This window comes from Chrysemys picta, chromosome 7 (assembly GCF_011386835.1).
Source record: "Chrysemys picta bellii isolate R12L10 chromosome 7, ASM1138683v2, whole genome shotgun sequence".
In the NCBI taxonomy this organism is placed as follows: Eukaryota; Metazoa; Chordata; order Testudines; family Emydidae; genus Chrysemys; species Chrysemys picta.
The window spans coordinates 100,818,185-100,840,531 of record NC_088797.1 but is presented as its reverse complement, the minus strand read 5'-3'; the positions used below and the strand labels follow the sequence as shown (position 1 = coordinate 100,840,531).

General features: G+C 47.9%; 1 protein-coding gene across 9 annotated transcripts in view; it reads left to right on the top strand.

Moving 5' to 3' along the window:
* The window catches only part of INPP5A (inositol polyphosphate-5-phosphatase A), a 435,774-nt gene that overhangs the window by 139,290 nt on the left and 274,137 nt on the right, over positions 1-22,347 (top strand). For 8 of the 9 annotated variants that reach the window (XM_005305326.5, XM_065552136.1, XM_005305323.5 and 5 more), the window contains one exon: positions 11,959-12,059. In XM_005305326.5, the coding sequence (XP_005305383.1) occupies positions 11,959-12,059 (101 nt within the window). Of the gene's footprint in view, positions 1-11,952; positions 12,060-19,663; positions 19,741-22,347 lie in introns of those variants that run through there. The other variant, XM_024109132.3, reaches the window with a different exon arrangement.

Below are 22,347 nucleotides of genomic sequence, written 5' to 3'. Positions count from 1 at the left end.
GGGCAGAGGGTTGGGGTGCAGAGTGTGTGACGGCTCTGGCTGGGGGTGCAGGCTCTGGGGTGGGACTGGGGATGAGGGGTTTGGGGTGTAGGAGGGTGCTCCGGGGTGGGTTCGGAGGGTGGCAGGGGGATCAGGGCTGGGGCAGGAGGTGGGGGCAGGGGAGGAGGTCAGGGGGGCAGGCTACGGGTGGTGCTTACCTCAAGCAGCTCCTGGAAGCAGCGGCATGTCCCCACTCCGGCTTCTATGTCGAGATGTGGCCAGACAGATCTGCGCACTGTCCTGTTCGCAGGTGCTGCCACGGCCAATGGGAGCTGCGAAGCTAGCGCTTGGGTTGGGATCAGTGTGTGGAGGCCCCTGGCTGGTCACATGCTGCTGCTTCTGGGAGCTGCGCGGAGCCAAGGCAGGCTGGGAGCCTGCCTTAGCCCCGCTGTGCCACTGACCGGACTTTTAATGGCTCAGTCAGCAGTGATGACCGGAGCCGCCCGGGTTCCTTTTCGATCGGGTGTTCCGGTCCAAAACCGGACACCTGGCAACCCAATGTACTTGGCATTGGTGAGGCTTCGGCTGGAATGCTGTGACCAGTTCTGGGCCCACAGTTTAGGAGAGATGTGGACAAACTGGAGAGAGTCCAAAGGATAGCCACAAAAATGATGGAAGAATTAGAAACCCTGACTTGTGAGGAAATGTTGAAAAAAACTGGGCATGTTTATTCTTGAGAAAAAAAAGAGTGAAAGGGAATGTGATGTCTTCAAATATGGTTAAAGGCTGTTATAAAAGAGGACTGTGATCAATTGCTCACAATGTCCACTGAAGGTAGAAGTAGTAATGGGCTTAACCTGACGGTAGCTAAGCTCTGGAATAGATTTCCAAGGGAGGCTGTGGAATCCTCATCACTGGACGTTTTTAAGAACTGGTTGGAAAACACCTGTCAGGGATGGTCTAGGTTCATCAGGTCCCTCCCAGCCTTACATTTCTATGCTTCTATAAAAAGTTGGATCTGGGTTCAGATTCTGAACCTGCCCCTTGCAAAGTTCACATGTCTTTTTGCCTGGGGTTTTCTTTAGGCCTATCTCTACTTCAAAATCTCATTACGATTGAGAGAGAACTGAGTGATCTATAGCAATCATTAATATGATCTTTTAATGTATGTTTGTTACACAGTTAACTCACGATTTGTAGTCTAAATGAAGTGTAGTGAGGTCTGTATAAAACATGTATGGGAGGGAACATTTGTTATTCCCTTTGTGTTACCCTCCTTTGCTGTGTTAATTCTAATTTAGATTGGAACTAATTTTACTTTATTTTATGTTCCTGTGGTGGCCTATTAATAACATGCAGTACTAGTGGGTGTAGACGGTTGTATTTTAAAACTCCTAGCACTACTTAGTTTTGTGCCTTAAGCATTGCTGAGCCCACTGGCTCCGCTAATATCTGCTCTGCTCTTACTGCTGGTTTGATTGATATTGGCGGTTCCTTTAATGGGTTGACTGCCTTCAGCACTTAGATGAACGATGAATGGATCTTGACCTGCTGCTCATGGCTTGAGGGCAGATTAAAATACTGTCATTAATGATGTCACTTGGAAGTGACATACTGTCTGTTGCTGATAAAAGTCTGCTTATTGATTAACTCATTAGTATCTGATTTCAGAGTGGTAGCTGTGTTAGTCCGTATCAGCAAAAACAACGAGGAGTCCTTGTGACGCTTTAGAGACTAACACTTTTATTTGGGCATAAGCTTTCGTGGGCTAGAAGCAAAGCTTATGCCCAAATAAATGTGTTAGTCTCTAAGGTGCCACAAGGACTCCTCGTTGTTTTTTCATTAGTATTTAACTAGTACTTTTCTGTAATGAATTCTTTTAGAAGAGATGTTAATGCCACTGTCATAAACATACAGCTAAGGGTAGCATAAAATCTCTCTTTTACCTGTAAGGGGTTAAGAAGCTCAAATAACCTGGTTGGCACCTGACCAAAAGGACCAATAAGGAAAGAAGATACTTTAAAATTGGGAGAGGGGAAGAGGTTTTGTTTGGGCTCTCTTTGTTTTGTTCCCTCTGGTTAGAGAGAGAGAGAGAGAGAGAGACCAAGGAGATAACCCAGCTTCTATTGAAATGATGCATCTAAAATTACAGAAATTGTAAGTAATAGCAAGGAAATGCGTTAGATTATCTTTTCTTTTAGCTTGTGAATTTTCCCTATGCTAAGAGGGAGGTTTATTCCTGTTTTTGTAACTTTGAAGTTGAGCCTAGAGGGGAATCCTCTGTATTTTAAAGCTTATTACCCTGTAAAATTACCTTCCATCCTGATTTTACAGAGGTGCTTCTTTTGTTTGTTTCTTTATAATAAAGTTCTTCTTTTAAGAACCTGATTTGGTCTTTAATGTCCTAAAAATCTAGGGGTTCGATCTGTGCTCACTTTGTTAAACTATTGGTTGGTATATTATTCTCAAGCCTCCCCAGGAAAGTGGGTGAAGGGTTTGGGGGATATTTTTTGGGGGGGGATAGGGCTCCAAGTGGCCCCTTTCTGAATGTTTGTTTAAATTACTTGGTGCTGGCAGCAATACCATCCAAGGACAAGAAAAGGATTTGTGCCTTGGGGAAGTTTTTAACCTAAGCTAGTAGAAATAAGCTTAGGGGGTCTTTCATGTGGGTCCCCACATCTGTAGCCCAGAGTTCAGAGTGGGGAGGGAACTCTGACAGCAACCTTTCCCAGAATGACTGACTTGTTCAGCTGTAGAGCTGATTCACTGCCCTACATTTTGTACTGGAATTCCATTCATGCTATTGAGTTATATTGGTATAGTGGAAAGCAGTATACTGAAAGTTGGTTGGGATTTCAATTTCTCTTTTGTCTGTGGACAGACTAGTGTATTTTAAAGTCAGTTTAAATTTAGGGCATCGCCTCTGATCCAGATTTATGGCAAGGAAACTTAGTTGTCACAATCAGAAATAAAGACTTTTGTCTTTCTGTCTTCAGATCAAGTGTGTCTCTTCATAGATATGTATTTTTCCTTAGTACTCTGGTAAAGTAAAAAACAGATTTTACGACTTACAATAAAATAAAGCTAGTCAAGGTTTATTTACATAATTGGAAGTGTAACTGCAACTGTTTATTTTCAGTCCCTTGTGAAACCAGGTTTGTAGGATTTCAGCAACAGGAGTAAGTGTGGAAAAAAAGAAAACCTGCATATTATGTCATCCTTCTTCATTGTGATCTGTTGAATTTAGACATTTTAATAGTAACCTTATCTATCCTCTGGACATTTCTACTGCCCCTCACTACCTGTGTGGGACAAGAGCCTCTCTTCTGAGAGTAGGCTATGAAAACTGCCAAGTCTCACTGTGAATCAGCAGCATTAGAGCAGCAGGGAGCATGGAGTCCCAGGTGGAGAGCCAATGGGAGCTGCGGGGGCAGCACCTGTTGCCCATGCCTCCGCCAGGGGCCAGACATACTGGCTGCTTCTGGGAGCAGCGCAGAGCCAGAGCAGGTAGGAAGCCTGTCTTAGCCCCACTCCACTGCCAACTGGGAGCCGCCTGAGTTAAGCGCTACCTGGCTGGAGCCCATACCCCAAACTGCCTGCCTCAGCTCAAACCCCCTTCCCGCACCCCAACTCCGTCCCAGACCCCATACTCCCACCCGCACCCCAACCCCCTGCCCCAGGTCGGACCTCCCTCCTGCACCCCACCCCGTACCCCAGCACTGAGCCCCCTCCTGCACCCAAACTCCTTCCTGGAGCCTGCACCCCAAACCCCTGCCCCGCCTGGAGCCTGCACAGCCTCCAGCACCCCAACCCCCGGCTCCAGCCCAGTGAAAGTGAGTGAGGGTGGGGGGCTGGAGTGAGGGGGGCGGGGCAGGGCAGGGCAAGGGTGTTCGGATTTGTGTAACTAGAAACTTGCCAACCCTACTCCGGACATTTTTTTATAAACTGTTTCTGGGCTGGGATTTTAATTGTCAATACTCTGCTTATCCAAATGTGGGAGTTATCACTAAATTTGAGAAAGATCAAACAGACAGTGGATTTTGTAGAATAAACCACCTACAGAGACATCAGGTTGAAGGTGCGAATCCTTAAAAGCTCAAAGCCATGTCCAAGAACTTAATTTTACATCAAATTCATGGCAATGGCTAATTTAAGACTCGTATATCTTTTTTTAAAACTAAATTTAACTTAGTGCTAAATGCTAACTTAATTGCAGTTGGTAGTGTGATTGCCAGCAAAAGAGCTGCAGGGAAGAACACACATAATTGCAATGTAGGCAGAGGACATTTATAGTCAGAAGCTTAGCATTTTTTGTTTGTCATGTGCTATGTAATTTTATTTCTAAACATAGTGCGATTTTAAAAACATGCGATGAGGTGCATGCACTCTACCCTTCTGACAGTTTTGCCTAAGTAAATCATGTCAGTTTAGACATATGTTTGCTGTAAAATTATTGTAGTTTGTTTGCAGAAATTATGTTTCTGTGATCTCTTTATGCCCTTTGCTCCCTGAAATCTGGAAGGAGCGGGGCACCTCTTCTACATAGGAAACAAGTAGGAACAGCCTCTTCCAGACTGAGAGCCTCCCATACACAAAATCAGTTTACAAGGCAAGACCAGAATCTTCCTTTTAATTTTACCTCTCTTTATCTTTCAATATGCTTTATCACTTGCAATGGTGTAAATTAGGAGCAACTTTGCTGAAGTCAGTGAGATTACACTAGTGTAAAAACAGAATCAGGCCATATAACTTTTTTAAAAATACCCATTTTTTGTGGGATTTTAAAAAGCATTTAGGTGCCTAAGTCCTATTGACTTGCAATGGGACTTGGCACATTGAAAAATGCTACCCTTTATCTATAGATTGTAGCAGTATACTTCTTTCTATCACATACTTGAATTCCACTCCATAACTACTCATTTTTCGCGTATGTATATTACTATCCTGTACAAAAGTGTTTTAAACATGTGATTAAAGTATAGAAACCATTTAAAGAAAAACATGCTACATCAGTGCAATGTCCTACATACAGCTTAGCATGAGGGTGCTTGACTAGTTACAAGAAATTCTGCTCAGGATCATTGCAAATTCAACCAGACCACTTTCAAGGTGACTATGCTGATGAGAAAGACAGACTGGTGATGTTTACATTTTAGTCATAAGTTATAGTATAGTGCTTTAAAACCAAAGTCGTTTTAAAACAATCTTTCTCTCTTTTCTCCATTTCATTGCTATGTGAATTAATGAAATAACTTGGAAGGAAACCATAGTTATACTAGTGAGATACTATTCTCCTTTAAAGAATCAGGTTTCCATTCACTTAGGATAGTGGTCCCCAAACATTTTACCTCGTGCTCTCCCTTACCCCTGTCCACACCTCCCCTCCCCGTGGAGCTGCAGCTGGGAGCAGGGCCATGTCTCTGGTATGGGGGGATGCAGGCGGGGTAAGGGAGCCAGGAGTGGCGGTGAAGCCTCGGCTGCTAGCTGGTGCTCTGGGCATGGGGCCGGCGGCCAGAGCCCTGAGTCCTGGGTGTGGGGCCAGCAGCCGGAGCAGAGTCCAGGAGCGGAGCTGGGTGGAGCTCCCTCTCTACCCCCCATGGGCCCCAGCTTTGCCCCCCTCCAAAGGTTCCTCCATGCCCCCCTTAGGGGGCGCACCCCACAGTTTGGGGACCTCTTACTTAGTAACTGACCTAGAATAGTGTATTTGCTGCTCAAAAGATCAATTCTACCTATAAGTTTTTACGTGCAGGAACGGAGTGATAGATAATTGAAATCTGAGGCACTAATCTAAAGCAACAGAGGGTCCTGTGGCACCTTTGAGACTAACAGAAGTACTGGGAGCATAAGCTTTCGTGAGTAAGAACCTCACTTCTTCAGATGCAAGTAAAGCAGTTGGTATTCTGTTACTGGAATTTAACTATTACTCTCTTTGGCTCCTGTGTTCCCCACCTGTGTGAAAGCATATGTGGTTAACAAATGAACACCCAAAAATCTGTAGTTCTGCTCTAAGTGTGGAGTTTGCACATTTTCTCCCTTGGGACTGGCAGGCTGGGTAGGTAGAGGTGGGTATTACAGAAGGACAGAAAGTGGGCAGAGAATTTTGGGGCCATTACAGCCCCCAAAATTTAAACTTCAAGCAGCTGAACAGTCAAGTTTTGGGAGTAGAGAACATGCTCCTCTAATTCACCATTTGTTTTTGGACTTTTTAGTAGGTAGAATAATGCACAAAATGATTAATGGAGAAGGCAGTAGACTGGAGAAGAAATTGTGGTTAAGTGAAGCGGGGGCTCTGAAATTTTGTTCTCAGACATGCCAAATAAATGTGCTGGCCCAGATCTTAGAAATGTAGGACTGGAAGGGACCTTGATAGGTCATCTAGTCCAGTCCTCTGAATTCCTGGCAGGGCTAAGTATTATCTAGACCATCCCTGAAAGATGTTTGTCTAACTTGTTCTTCTGTCATACCTGCCTCCAAATCTATACGTGGAGCCATGGTGGAAAGAGGGGTCAGCTGTGTCTGCATTGCAGTGTCCTCTCTACCCCTTACCTTGCAGAGGGGCCTTCATGATCCAGGGATGCAGATTTGGCAACTTGAGGGAAGGAGCGGGTAGGACGGGAGTGAGGCTGAGGAGGTGACACAATTCCCCTTCTTTCTAGCCATATAGATGCCCTGAAAAAGAAATTATGGTCTGAGACTGTAGTCTCTCTTCCATCATGCCAGAGGTCAGAGCTGATGTGAAAGTTCATAACCACTGCATGGATGGCCCTCTGGCCTCTCACAGATCTCTGGGAACTGGGAAGCTATCAAATTTAGCGGCAAGTCCCATGGTCTTTTCCATAGAAGCCAAATCCCACCTTCTCTGATGTAACAATAGAGGGAGGAGCTCTGTGAGGGTATCTTTGCAGAGGTTTCCCTTTTATTCCCTTCCTCCAAATTATGCCCCTGGGCAGGGTGATCTGGACCGTATTAGAACCCTGTAGTTTTGTATATTTTAACTTTACTAAAATATTTTTACTCAAAACAGGTAAAAATATTAAATTAAAAATATTGGTTTAACTTTTAGGAGTTAGGCAGTTATAAAACAATTGATTTCATTGCCTGCTTTTGCAGGAACTTCAGTATCATCTTACAAATGTGATAGAAATATGTTTTCTTTTCAGTGTCATTGTTGGTACTGTGTATTGTGCTAAACACGTTACTTCCACAGTATAGCTGGCAAAAATGACTCAACTAATAGTGTGGCCTTAACCATTCAGTTCACGATTCCCTATCTTATAGTTCACAAATCCTAATCATTTTGCACACTGCTGGACAAGGAGGTCAAATCTCTGGTTACCAATTTAGAGCAATGCAATTTTGTCAAGATTACAGATCACCAATAAGTTGCTAAACCACTGGTTATTTCTGATAGCTAATCTATATTCCAATAATATACATAGAGTGAAAAGAATGGGTGCTGAAAATAAAAAGGATGTGTTTTGACGTCTCAGTGCTTCTAGATAACTTGTGAATACGACTGAGTTCTTTTATTCCAGATTAGTATATGTGGTACTTAGGGTTGGAGAATTAGAACAGAAGAATGGCCATGCTGGGTCAGAGCAAAGGTCCATCTATCCCAGTATCCTGTCCTCCGACAGTGGCCAATGCCAGGTGCCCCAGAGGGAATGAACAGAACAGGTAATCACCAAGTGGTCCATTCCCTGTCACCCATTACCAGCTTCTGGCAGAGGCTAAGGACACCATCCCTGCCCATCCTGGCTAATAGCCATTGATGGACCTATCCTCCATGGATTTTATCTAGTTCTTTTTTGAACCCTCCACATCTTGGAGCGCTTGGGTAGGAGGAGCAGAAAAGAAGGAGCAGAACCACAGTAACGTTATTTGCTGTGCCCCTGCCAACTCCTGCAGTTGTCAAAAACACCTTATCATGAAAGAGGTGTAAGACTGAGCCATGTTAGGAGGCATATCTGTCCTCTGACTATTTCCCTGAGGGAGAGAGTCAACTGTTGTGATTAGCTATGTCATGGTCAGGTCTGAATCCTGAAGGAGCTTTTGTGTGTCACACATTGCTGAAGTTGGTTTGCCACCATCTTTACAAGAGTTTTTTATAGGATAGTAAGTTGTGAATCTGGATGAATTCACAGTTATTAGTCTTTCTCAGCAAAAATACTTTGTGTTTAATATGTTTTCCAAAGCCTTTAGTCTTTCAGTATTGGCTAATAACCTATTGCATTTCTAGCATTAGATTTTTTTTTAAAGCTAATAGAGTATAAAAAACCTCAAACCAACAATAAGCACATATTTTGTTAATTTTCTCTTTGCAATTCAGTACTGTGAGCACTTGTTAACTCTTGAATTTTTTTATTTAAACTCCTTTGCTCCTATATTTTTCTTCAGCTTGGTTAAAAAAATAGAAACTCCTATGGATATCTAGATAAAATCATCCCATTTCTGCCAAATCCATGCATTCAAAAACCAAAACTCAGGCCCCAAATGGCAATGAGATGGGCTTAATCATGATGTTTTTAAAATAAATGATACGAATTAAAAAAATTATTATGTGTCTTCTGGTTTTTGAGCCTTCCGAGAGAAAAGTGTTATCATTCAGGTTCAAAGTCCAATCTTAAATGTGTCGGCAAGCAGATTTCCACGTCTGCTGTATGCACTTTTCTTAATTTTTAAATGAATGCATACAATCTGCAGACCTAACTGGTACTCACTGTAGGGTTACCATTCGTCCAGATTCCCCTGGACATGTCCGGCTTTTTTGAGTTAAAAATAGCGTCCGGGGGGAATTTGTCAATGTCCGGACTTCCCCCCATGCAGAGCGTGCGCGGCTTACAGGGCAGCTGGCCGGATCGTGCCACTCGCATGGGCTCCGGCAGCCCGAGCCCCTCCTTCACTTCCCCCTCCTCTCCCCTGAAACTTGAGACCACTCCCCTCCTCTCTCTCCCTCCCCCTCCCTCCCTGCATTCACAGATCCCCAGCCGTTCGCCTCGGCCTCCGGCAGTCTGGAGCTTCAACCCTGCTCCCCTCCCCCGCTGCTGAGCGCGCCGCTCTGCAGCACAGTAAGGGGGCCGGGGGTCAGAGAAGCGGCAGGGAGGTTCTGGGGGGGGGGTAGTCAAGAGACAGGGAGCAGGGGGGAGGGTTGGATGGGTCAGGAGTTCGGGCGTGGGGCCTTGGTAGGGCGTGGGGTTCTGGAGGGCAGTTAGGAGCAGGGGTCCCAGGAGGGGGCACTCAGGGGATAAGGAGCGGGGGGGGGGGGGGTCGGGAGTTTGGGGGGGGGCTTTCTGGGGGGGGTGGATAAGGTTTTGGGCAGTCAGGGTACAGGTAGGAGGTAGGGTCCTGGGGGGCGGTTAGGGAGAGGGGTCTTAGGAAGGGGCAGTTAGGGGATAAGGAACAGGGAGGCTTAGGTAGGGGGTGGGGTTCTGGAGGGCAGTTAGGAGCAGGGGTCCCAGGAGGGGGCAGTCAGGGGATAGGGAGCAGAGGGGTTTAGATGGGTCGGGAGTTCTGGGGGGGTTTGTCAGGGGGTGGGGCGTGGGAGTCCCAGGGGTCTGTCTGGGGGTGGGGGTGTGGATAAGGGTTGGGGCAGTCAGGGGACAGGTAGGGGGTAGAGTCCTAGGGGGCCAGTTAGGATGTGGGGAAGGTCTCAGGAGGGGGCAGTCAGGGGACAAGGAGTGTGGGGGAGGGTTGGGGGTTCTGAGGGGGCAGGAAGTGGGAGGGAGTGGAAGGGGCAGGGGCTAGGGCAGGACAGGGGCGGGGCTAGGGCGGGGCTCCTCCCGTCCTCTTTTTTGTTTGTTGAAATATGGTAACCCTAACTCACTGAGGACTGTGAGCAGTTATGTTGGTCAATTAGAAGGTGCTCATGTTCTATAGCAGAGATCGGCAACCTACGGCACACGAGCCGATTCTGAGTGGCACGCTGCTGCCCACTGAGAGGAGGAGGAGGGGTGGAGGGGCCGGAATGCACCACGCTATGGGAAGAAACTGGGGAGGGGGAAGCTTGGCTGCTGCAGGATCAAGCTTCTGCCTCCTGCCCCCGCAGGGGAGAGCGGTGGGGGGGGGTCCCGGCCCCCCGCCCCACTCAGCCCCACCGCTCTCCCCTGCGGGGGCAGGAGGCAGAAGCTTGGTTCTGCGGCAGCCAAGCTTCCCTCCTCTCCTGCTTCTTCGCACAACGTGGTGCATTCCGGCCCCTCCTCCCCCCAGAGGAGCAGAGCCGAGCGCAGCATGCTCGCTGCTCCGTAGAGCAGGCAGCGAGACGTAGGGATGGGCCTGGGGGAAGGGGGTGGAACAGGTCATATCCCTCCCAGCTCCCTGTCATGAGCCGCTCAGGGCAAGGGGCTGGGAGCACCCCCACGAGCCGAGCACCCCAGCCTTCTGCCCTGCACCTCCCCACCCCAACACACACCCATCCCTCTGCCCTGTATCCCCACAGCCTCATCCCTTTGCCCTGCACCCCCACAACCCTCCAGCCCTCTGCCCTGCACCCCCACAACCCTCCAGCCCTCTGCCCTGACCTCAAGCTGCCCCCAACACCCAGCCTTCTGCCTTGCACGCCCACACACCCCAGCCCTCTGCCCTGACCTCGAGTCCGCCCCAACACTCAGCCCTCTGCCTTGAACCCTTCCCACCCAGCCTTGTGCCCTGCACCTCCACACACACCCCAGCCCTTTGCCCTGACCTCGAGTCCCCGCCACACCCAGCCCTCTGCCCTGAACCCCCCCACACCCAGCCTTCTGCCCTGACCTCGAGTCCCCCCCCAACACCCAGCCCTCTGCCCTGAACACCCCACCCAATGGTCTGAGCAGGCTGGCGGCGTAAGATCAGCATTTTAATTTAATTTTAAATGAAGCTTCTTAAACATTTTGAAAACCTTGTTTACTTTACATACAACAATAGTTTCGTTATATAATGTACACTTAGAGAGAGAGACCCCTTCTAAAAAAACGTTAAAATGTATTACCGGCACGCGAAACCTTAAATTAAAGTAAATAAATGAAGACTCGGCACACCACTTCTGAAAGGTTGCCTACTCCTGTTCTATAGTGATTGGGGCCATATAAGCACCTAACTAGACAGACATATATTGAAAATAGCTGCTGTGCTGAAGCTAGGTGGATGAGAAGATGCATATGCTTGTATGTCTGGTAGGGTGACCAGATGTCCTAATTTTATAGGGACAGACCTGATTTTGGGGTCTTTTTCTTATATGGGCTCCTATTACCCCCCACCCCCATCCCTATTTTTCACATTTGCTGTCTGGTCACCCTAATGTCTGGGGACAACTGCTACAAAATCATATTTTTTGGAAAGTAAATATTAACTTAAAAAGTCTTTTTGATCTTTAAAGTCAGTACAGTAGAACCTCAAAGGTATGAACACCTATGGAATGGAGGTCGTTCGTAACTCTGAAATGTTTGTAACTCTGAACAAAACGTTATGGTGGTTCTTTCAAAAGTTTACAACTGAATATTGATTTAGTACAGCTTTGAAACTTTACAATGCAGAAGAAAAATACTGCTTTTAACCATCTTAATTTAAATGAAACAAGCACAGAAACAGATTCCTTACCTTGCAAAATCTTTTTTTAACTTTCCCTTTATTTTAGCAGTTTACGTTTAACCCAGTACTGTACACTATTCACTTTTCTTTTGTCTTTGCTGTCTGATTGCATATTTCCTGTTCCAAATGAGGTGTGTGGTTAATCAGTCAGTTCGTAACTCTGGTGTTCGTAACTCTGAGGTTCTACTGTATCTTGTATTCTGAAGCTATTAAAGCTATACATTTACAAAGATCATTTCCAATATTTTGATAATGATTCTGCCAGTTGTTTGCCTTTGTATCCAACAGGTCAGGTATTACCTGAAAGAAATCCTATTAACTAAACATTACATATTTAGTCTTCTTCATATGTGCCGTATTTCAATAGCTATGGATAGAACTTTGCTAATATATGTAACTTATGTTCATTTATTTCAGATTGTACATACACACAAGCCACACTTTATGGCTTTACATTGTCAAGAGTTTGGTGGAAAAAACTATGAAGCTTCCATGTCTCATGTGGACAAGTTTGTTAAGTAAGTAACTGGAAAGGTGCATTTCTATCCTAGTATATGATTTATGTTTGGAAGTATAACAAATATTAATGGATAACATCTTATCCTGTAAGGTACTGAGTGCCCGTAACTCCCATTGATTTAATTTAATAGAATTGGGCCAATAGTCTTGTGAAGGTACGCTAATTTGTTGTAATACAGCTATGAATCTATAGGGAAGTCCGGCACAAATTTAAGGCTTCATTTTAAGTTAAGAGTCTCCGTACTCCTTACTGCATACTTAGATGTGGCATATGTTTTTTTCAGAAGCACAGTACTACTGTTTTTTGAGGTATGTGCTGATAACCTCTATGTATCTGAGAATAAAATCTGGACCTTGGATCATTTGTTCTTCTTCGAGTGCTTGCTCATATCCATTCCATTAGGTGTGTGCGCGCCGCGTGCACGATCGTCGGAAGATTTTTACCCTAGCAACACCGGCGGGTCGGCTGTGGAGCCCCCTAGAGTGGCGCCTTCATGGCGCTGAATATATACCCCAGCCGACCCGGCGCCCCCTCAGTTCCTTCTTACCGCCCCTGACGGTCGTTGGAACTGTGGAGCGCTGCTTAGCTGTTCTCCACTTTCCCTAGCTATCTTGTTGTATCATAGTTGTAGTTATAGTTATAGTCTTAGAGTTTGTTGTAAGTTAGTTAAGTAGTTTTAAAGTTGTTCTAAATAGTCCAGGGGATTAAGGGGGTCGTCTCCCCCCTTTCTCCCCCGGCCGCGGGGCCGGGCTCATGCCCAACGCTCCCGGCTTCAAGCTGTGCGCCTCCTGCGCTAAACCTATGCCCACGAGCGACCCGCATGAATCCTGTCTGAAGTGCCTGGGGGAGTCACACCAGACAGACAAGTGTAAAATCTGTAAGGCCTTTCGTCCGAGAACCAAGAAGGAGCGGGACTTTCGGCTCAGGCAACTTCTGATGGAGGCGGCTCTTAGCCCGGACGCTCCTTCCACGAGCAAGGCCCCGGCACCTAGCACCTCGGTGCGCAGTGCCCCGGCGGCACCGGCTGCGACGACCACGCGAGTGGCGTCAGACAAGCCTCCCCGGCACCGGACCTCGTCGGCACCGCAGACACAGCAAGTGCCTCGGCGCCGGTCCTTATCCCCAGGGCATAAAAAAGCCCATAAGACGGGGACATCAGTGCCGAAGACGCCAGCTCCCCCAGTGTCGGGGGTAGAGCCGCGTCCACCGGTGGAGCAACGAAAACAGGTGCCTCCGGCACCGTCGACTCCGGCGCCGAGGCCGTTGAGTCCGGTGCAAATAGCGTCTCCCCCCAGGCCGGCGGTGATACAGTGCCTCCCGTCGACTCCAGAGACCTTCGCGGCGGCGAGAGACTTAATAGCTCTCACGGAGCCGGCACCGCCTCAACCACCGGCACCGACTGCACCGTTGACTCGCCCGGTCCAGTCGAGGGGGAAACCTGCCTTGATGCGCCCGCCATCACAAGGGCTGGAACCTCGGCACCGGTCCAGGTCCCGAAGCAGGTCCCCACGCCGCTCGCAGTCCCGGCACCGAATATCGTCTCGGCACCGGTCGTACTCGCGGCCAAGATCTTCTTCGCGGCACCGCTCTTCGTCTCGGCACCGACATGATCGTCGGCACCGATCAACGTCGAGACGTAGTTCTCGGCACCGCTACGGTCGGCGCTCGACGTCGAGGGGTCGCTCCCGGCACCGGGCATACTCCAGGTCCTCGTCGAGGTCCAGATCCGACTCCCGGCACCGACGAGGTCATCGGCACCGGTCGCGGTCCCGGCACCGATCGCCGGCACCGCGTAGAGATAGATCATCTCCGGACCGGCACCGTGCGGCACCGCAGCCCACCGGGATGGTTTCATCTCTCTCGGCACCGCCATGGCCGTCTAGATCGGTGTCTCGCTCCTCGGAGGACCTGTCGAGATCGGCATACCCCCCTCAAGGGCACGCCGATGAACAAAATTTCGGCCACTGGCAAGAGATGGCAGAGGACCACTCTCATGGACCATCTCACTGGTCGTTTTGGACCCCGTGGGCATACCACCAAGAGCAAGGGGCTCCAATACCATCGACCTCTCGCTCGGGTCACTCGGTTAGAAGGGCCCCAGAATCCACCATCTCTCGGCCTCCGCCAGGAGGCATGGAGGCTTCGGTGTCCACGCCACCCGACACCAGGGACCCAAGTGCAGGTGATGCCCCGGCCCAAGAGCAAGGGGATCAGGACCCCCCCTTGGATCCGGTACCACCGGAGGCATCCTCTTCCTCCTCTCCGGACGAGGCAGTGGCGGGCACTTCATGTACGGGTCCCCCTCCGATAGATCTTCGGGCTCACCAGGATCTCCTGCGTAGGATGGCCCGTAATATGGACCTGCAGGCGGAGGAGATAGTGGAGGTGCACGACCCGATCGTGAACATCCTTGGAGCAGATGCCCCATCGAGGGTGGCGTTACCTCTGATCCGCACGATCCAATCGAATGCGGATACGATATGGCAAACTCCTGCCTCCATTCCACCCACAGCGAGAGGGGTGGAAAGAAAATACTTTGTCCCCTCTAAGGACTATGGGTACTTGTATACCCACCCCCAACCGTGCTCACTGGTGGTGGAATCAGTGAATGCACGAGAGCGCCACGGCCAGCAGACTGCAGCGCCTAAATCAAAAGAGGCTAAGCGGCTCGACCTGTTTGGCCGTAAGGTTTACTCAGCCGGAGGGCTACAACTTAGAGCGGCGAACCAACAGGCGCTACTGAGCCGCTACAATTTCAACTCCTGGAACTCTATGGGGAAGTTTAAGGAGTTGATTCCCCAAGAGTCCAGGGAAGAGTTTGGAGCCATGGTAGAGGAGGGCAAGAAGGTGGCTCGGACCTCCTTGCAGGCCTCCTTGGACATTGCAGACTCAGCGGCGAGGACCCTGGCTTCGGGCATCGCTATGCGCAGGATCTCCTGGCTTCAGGTTTCGGGTTTGCCTCCGGAGCTGCAGCAAACCCTACAAGATCTGCCTTTTGAGGGTCATGGATTGTTCTCGGATAAGACGGACTCTCGCCTGCAGAGCCTCAAGGACTCGAGAACAATCATGCGCTCCCTGGGGATGCATGTTGTGGGCCCCCAGCGCAGGCCATTTAGGCCGCAGCCTCAGCGCTTTTACCCCCCCCCGCCTCGTCAGAGACAGGACTCGGCCCGGAGGCGAGGGCGAGGTGGTAGAAGGAGGTGGACCGGCCCTCAACCCGGCCAGAACCAGGGGCCACCTCGACCACCTTCAGGCCCCAGGCAGAACTTTTGAAGGTGCGGTCGAGGACGGCGCCCCAGTCATCCCCCAGGATCCAGCCCCCTCCTTTCGGGATCGCCTCTCCCACTTCCACCGTGCTTGGTCCCTTATAACTTCGGACCGTTGGGTCCTCCGCACGGTGGAGAGGGGATACGCTATCCAGTTTTCTTCTATCCCCCCCTCCTCCCCCCCTTCCCCGTCCCTCTTCAGGGACCCTTCTCACGAGCAACTTCTTATACAGGAAGTTTCTACGCTCCTCGCTATGGGGGCCATAGAGGAGGTTCCAGTGGAATTAAGGGGCAGGGGATTCTATTCCCGTTATTTCCTCATTCCCAAGTCCAAAGGAGGTCTGCGACCCATCTTGGACTTGCGCGGACTCAACAAATTCGTAGTAAAGTTGAAGTTCCGCATGGTCTCTCTGGGGGCCATTATCCCTTCCCTCGATCCTGGAGACTGGTTTGCCGCCCTCGACATGAAAGACGCATACTTTCACATTGCTATTTACCCGCCTCACAGACGCTTCCTCCGATTCGTGGTAAACAGGGTGCACTACCAATTTGCAGTCCTTCCCTTCGGCCTATCTTCGGCCCCACGGGTCTTCACGAAATGTATGGCTGTCGTGGCAGCGTACCTTCGTCGGCAAGGGATACAGGTGTTCCCGTACCTAGACGACTGGCTGGTACGCGGTCGCACCAAGGAACAAGTTCGCGATCACGTCCACATAATAGTGCGCACATTCAACAAGTTGGGTATCCTACTCAACAAGGACAAATCCACTCTAGAACCTACCCAGAGAATAGAATTCATCGGTGCGGTTCTAGACTCCAGACGCGCACAAGCCATCCTGCCAGACAATCGCTTTTGCACCATCACGAGCCTCATACAGGGACTCAAGGCCTTCCCAACTACCACGGTGAGGTCGTGCCTTACCCTCCTGGGTCACATGGCTTCATGCACGTACGTAACCAGGCATGCCAGACTTCGGCTTCGCCCACTCCAGACCTGGGTGTCATCAATATACCGCCCACATCGGGACAGCCTGAATATGGTGGTCACAATCCCGAACTCGGTCCTGACCTCCCTCACATGGTGGCTAGATCACAATGTGGTTTGCGAGGGGATGCCGTTTCACGCCCCACAACCCTCTCTGCACCTGGTCACAGACGCTTCATCTCTGGGTTGGGGCGCCCATCTCAACGAGCACCATACCCAGGGCCTGTGGACTGCACCTCAGCTAGCCCTACACATCAATGTTCGGGAACTGATGGCGGTGCGCCTGGCGTGCCAGGCATTTCTCAATCTCCTACGTGGCCGCTGTGTGTTAGTTCTCACCGACAACACCACGGCCATGTTTTACATCAACAAGCAAGGAGGAGCACGTTCGTCAATTCTATGCCAAGAGGCCATTCGCCTGTGGGACTTCTGCATCGCCCACTCAATCCATCTCACGGCATCGTTCCTCCCTGGAGTCCAGAACACTTTAGCGGACCGACTCAGCAGGTCCTTTCAAACGCACGAGTGGTCTATCCGTCCGGACATCATACATTCCGTCTTCCAGAAGTGGGGGTTTCCCCAGACAGACCTGTTTGCATCTCGAGACAACAGGAAGTGCCACGTGTTCTGCTCCCTGCAAGGTCGAGCCCCAGGCTCCCTCTCGGATGCGTTTCTCCTTCCCTGGAAAGACCACCTGTTTTATGCCTTCCCTCCGTTTCCTCTGGTCCACAAGGTACTGCTCAAATTGCGCAGAGATCAGGCACAGGTGATTCTGATCGCTCCAGCGTGGCCGAGACAACATTGGTACACCACGCTGCTGGAACTCTCGGTTCAGACACCGATCCCGCTTCCGTTGTATCCGGATCTCATCACGCAGAACCACGGCCGGCTGCGTCACCCCGACCTGCAATCACTCCACCTCACGGCGTGGCTGCTCCATGGTTCACCCAGGCAGAGCAACAGTGTTCACACTCTGTCCAACAGATTCTGCTGAGCAGTAGGAAGCCTTCAACACGGACCACATACTTGGCCAAGTGGAAGCGGTTCTCCTGTTGGTGCGAGCAACGAGCCACGTCCCCATTGCACGCACCTATTCCTCTTATTTTGGAATATCTCCTCTCCCTAAAACAGCAAGGGTTGGCGATATCTTCAATTAGAGTTCACCTGGCCGCTATATCGGCCTTCCATCCAGGGGAACTCGCGTCCTCGGTATTCTCTAACCCGATGGTCGTTAGATTCCTCAAGGGCTTAGACCGGATGTACCCACAACAACGTCAGCCCGTTCCGACGTGGGACCTCAACCTGGTTCTCTCCAAGCTCACAGGTCCTCCATTCGAGCCACTGGCCACCTGTTCACTTCTGTACCTGTCCTGGAAGACAGCCTTCCTCGTAGCCATCACCTCAGCAAGGCGCGTTTCTGAACTCAGGGCGCTTACATCCGAGCCCCCTTACACAGTTTTCCACAAGGATAAAGTGCAGCTTCGTCCACATCCTGCCTTTCTCCCTAAAGTGGTTTCTCCATTTCATATCAACCAGGATATATTTCTCCCGGTTTTTCACCCTAAACCACATGCTACTCGCCAGGATCAACGTTTGCATTCCCTGGACGTGCGAAGGGCCCTGGCCTTCTATATTGACCGCACAAAGCACTTTAGAAAGACGACGCAACTTTTCGTTGCAGTGGCCGACCGAATGAAAGGCTCACCGGTCTCCTCACAACGCCTATCCTCCTGGATTACGTCTTGCATCCGGACTTGCTACGACCTGGCAGGTGTCTCAGTACCACACCTCACCGCTCACTCCACGAGGGCCCAAGCTTCCTCGACGGCTTTCCTGGCGCAAGTTCCGATCCAGGACATTTGTAGAGCTGCGGTTTGGTCGTCAGTCCACACGTTTACAGAACACTATGCACTAGTGCAGCAGTCCAGGGACGATGCTGCCTTCGGATCAGCAGTTTTGCACACAGCAATGTCTCACTCCGACCCCACCACCTAAGTTGGGCTTGGGAGTCACCTAATGGAATGGATATGAGCAAGCACTCGAAGAAGAAAAGACGGTTACTCACCGTTGTAACTGTTGTTCTTCGAGATGTGTTGCTCATATCCATTCCAAACCCGCCCTCCGTCCCCACTGTCGGAGTAGCCGGCAAGAAGGAACTGAGGGGGCGCCGGGTCGGCTGGGGTATATATTCAGCGCCATGAAGGCGCCACTCTAGGGGGCTCCACAGCCGACCCGCCGGTGTTGCTAGGGTAAAAATCTTCCGACGATCGTGCACGCGGCGCGCACACACCTAATGGAATGGATATGAGCAACACATCTCGAAGAACAACAGTTACAACGGTGAGTAACCGTCTTTTTTCATGCAGCAATTTCAAGTTTGCTAATATACTTTCGCTTCTCAGTTAGCCTCTACAAAATTAAATATCATTTTTGTTATTATTTTTTTTATTATTATTATTTTTATTTTTTTAGTAACTAGAGTCTGGCTCTTCATTTTGTGGTTGTTGCTTGTATAAGAGGAATAGTGAAAAGTAGTTGCAGTTTGTTGAAGGCCAGTTACCTCTGTTGAAGGTAATTGGCCTTTAATATGAGGCATGGTCTGCACTTAAAAGTTAGGTCAACACAGCTAAATGGATCGAGGTGTGAAAAATTCAGATACAGCTGAGGGGAGAACAGGTGTTCCCTATGAAGAGCTGGGCTGTCATTAAGGTGGAGGAACCTTAATGAAGCAGGAATGTCAGGGAAGTCCCTGGGAGAGGCTGACAAGAGTCCGCAGGGGGAGAGGTTGCCGTGGGAACCTGCTGGGGTAAAGGAGCCTCAAGGGAGAAAACCCTGGGAGGCAGTGCTTGGCTGAAAGAGCAAGGAAGAAAGTTTCTAGAAGCCAGGAAATAGGGACAAAGAGCTTGCAGAAAAGGTGCCCAGAAGAGGGGCCAAATTTTTGAGTACGGACATAGTGAGACCATTGTTGAAGGTGATCATGGAAAAGGAGCCTTGGTAGTGGCAGAAGATCCTCTGTTTATGACTTCTAGTCTGATGTACATTGCCAGGTTTGGACTCTGAGGATGTTTTCTTTGAACTTGGAAGCCTTGTGTGTGTTTTAATACATGAACCTGGAAAAGGGTGTTATTGAAATAGGGAGTTTGAAGTCCTTATCAAGAATCCAAGGAAGAATATTGTAATGCTGACTCTTGCAACCAGGAAGTACTAAAAGACAGGATGTCATGTGACAGTACGGTTATTTAGTTATCTTCAGCCATTGGCAAGCTCTAATAATTAAACAATTCTATCTTTTGAGAAACTCTTTTCAAAATGCTAACTGCTAATGTATTTTCTTATGCTGCTACTTCCTAGTTGAAATCCAAACTCCTTGTGATAAAAGGTTGAGTCACAGCTGGTGGCATGGAAACCTGATATGAAGGAAATAGAAGGTGAGATAGAGGAAGTGTAAAGGAAGAAAAATTTAAGTACAAATAATTATTTAAAAAAAAAACAGTATAAGTACTGCAGGTTGAAAAGTTAAAATATTCAATTCGCTGAGAAATTAGTGGGAGATGTCATTTTGTTCTTTCATAATGTATTCAACAATCTAATATGTTAGGAAGAAACATTAATCATAACAAGTATTAGCTCCAAAATACATACCTAGACTGAGGTAATACCTCAAGCTAATGAACCATGCTAACCTCTTAACCTTCAGCAGTTGCTATTATTACATTTCCTTTAGAATTTTCCCTATGAATTAGATAATATACTATGAAAAGACAGTATGAATATATTGGTATTTTAAAATACAGGCCTGGAAATCAAGTAACTGAGTCTACACTCCAAACTCAAAAATAAATATAAAGAATTTTAGGTCAGCGCTTTTTCTGGGCTAAATGATTGTAGGAATGTAACAGTATTGATGCCAGTGCCATCTGAGGGGATTAAAGACAACATAACCAAAGTTACACTAGTAATAAGTTTATTTTTATCCTTGTTGACATTTAATTTTGTATGTAATGATATAGTGCACCAGAAGATGAGATGAACTGACTAAAGAATTTCACAAGCCTTAAACTTTGGATGCACTGAGTCAGGGAGGAGTAGTACAGTGCTACTGTCCCAAAATTTGGCTAAGCTTTTAATGATCTAAATGTATAGAATTCAGATATTTGAGATCTTGCATATTTGAGTAATTTAACTGAGTAGCTTTGTTTGCAATTTTGATTGTTCTGTTTTGATAGCTAACACAGATTTGAGTGGTGACTTTTCAACATGATGAAACCCAGTTATTTTTATTAAAGGGAAGAGGTGCAACATCTAATTTAATGTTGAAACATTTTTCATTTAAATAAAGACAATAAATGCCACTGTTAATGAAATGTAGCCATAATGAGTTCTTTTCAGAAAGAAAATTATGTCCTGAAACCATCTTGTTCTCAAATATTTGATTTGCTAATAAACCTTAATTGACATTACTGATGTAAATATTGAAGTTGTATCAACATAAGATTTTCAGTTAATCCTCCATCACCTTCAGTACTTTGAAATAATTTGAGGGTCCTATTCCATGGAAAGTAGTCAAACAGTGCCCTCTGCTGATGTTGTTAATCAGTAGTTGATTTAGTTAACCTTTTTATTTTAAGTAAAAATAAGATAGCCCTTAAGTTGTTCTTTTATTTATAAAACTGAATTTATTTGCTGCATAATTTTGTGTAGCAGTTCTATTGTTCTTTCTTTTTTTATAGTGGGGCCAATTTTATGTTTCAGTGGATTTGAAATAAAAAAAAATATAATTTGGAATATGTCAAGTATCAGGGGGTAGCCGAGTTAGTCTGTATCCACAAAAACAACAAGGAGTCCGATGGCACCTTAAAGACTCATTTGTGTCTTAAAGTCTTTAAGGTGCCACCGAACTCCTTGTTATAATTTGGAATGAGCAACCTTTATATTGTAAATCATCAAAATGCAAAATTGTTACTATGGATTTCCAGGGCTGAGCATTTTCCTCACCCCACCCCCTGCAAAAAATACTTTAATCTTAGGCCAGAGTAGATCCGTGCATTGTTATGGGTTGAAGAATAGAGATCTCATTGTAGGTTATAGGACAGGATTAAAATAAACAAGAGGGAGGGAGAGACCTTCTGGCCCTATCTTAATCTCAGTCATGCTTCAATAGCATGTGTCCTCCTGATTGTCAAGAAGGGCAAGGGGCTATCCACTCCATCACTGTTTGTATGTGTGATTCCCTCCTTCTGACTACTGTTTGGGGTAAGCAGGAGGGTGGGGTAAGGTTGATCGTTGAATCACATGGCTCTTGCTTGTTGACACAATGCTTCTGGGCTCAGGCCCTTTGACATTTGTCCTAGGCTGACTGTCATTTAGTCAGTCGAAAGAACATTCCCTGACATAGCTTCCAAAAGTCTTCTCCTGGAAAGCAGGTAGATGGGCAAAGTCATGTATGCCATTGCTAATAAATAAGATTAAGATTTTGTCAGTTATTTTTAGTAAAAGTCATGGACAGTTCACGGGCAATAAACAAGAATTTACAGAAGCCTGGTCCCCATTGCTGGGGGCTGACAGCCTGAGCCCTGCTGCCCGGGGGATGGGGCTGACAGTCCAAGCCCTGAAGTCACAGAGGTCATGAAAAAATCACAGAATTCTGACCTCCATGACAGACTCCTAGCTTTCCTAATAAATAGGGGGAGTAACTTCTTCAGCTGTGGTGCTCCCATGGGACAGCAATTGCAAAGACTCATTTGCTGGATCCAAGTTCCTCCAACTACTAAAAAGAGGCAGCTGCTTCAAACTTTACATTTTTTTTTTTAATTCTCATGCACTCCTGCCTTAAAAACCTCATGCTGGAGCACCTTAACAGCACCACTTTCAGGGCTGCCAGGTTTTGTTCAACTCTGTGTGAGAGATTTTTTGACAAAGAGCAAAGAACTGAGCAGGTGTCAGGGGAAATAAAACCTATTCCCTTTGTGCCTTAGACACAAAGGAGTTTGGCCAGGTAGGGACAGAAGGGATTGTTGAGTGGGAACTGCACTCTG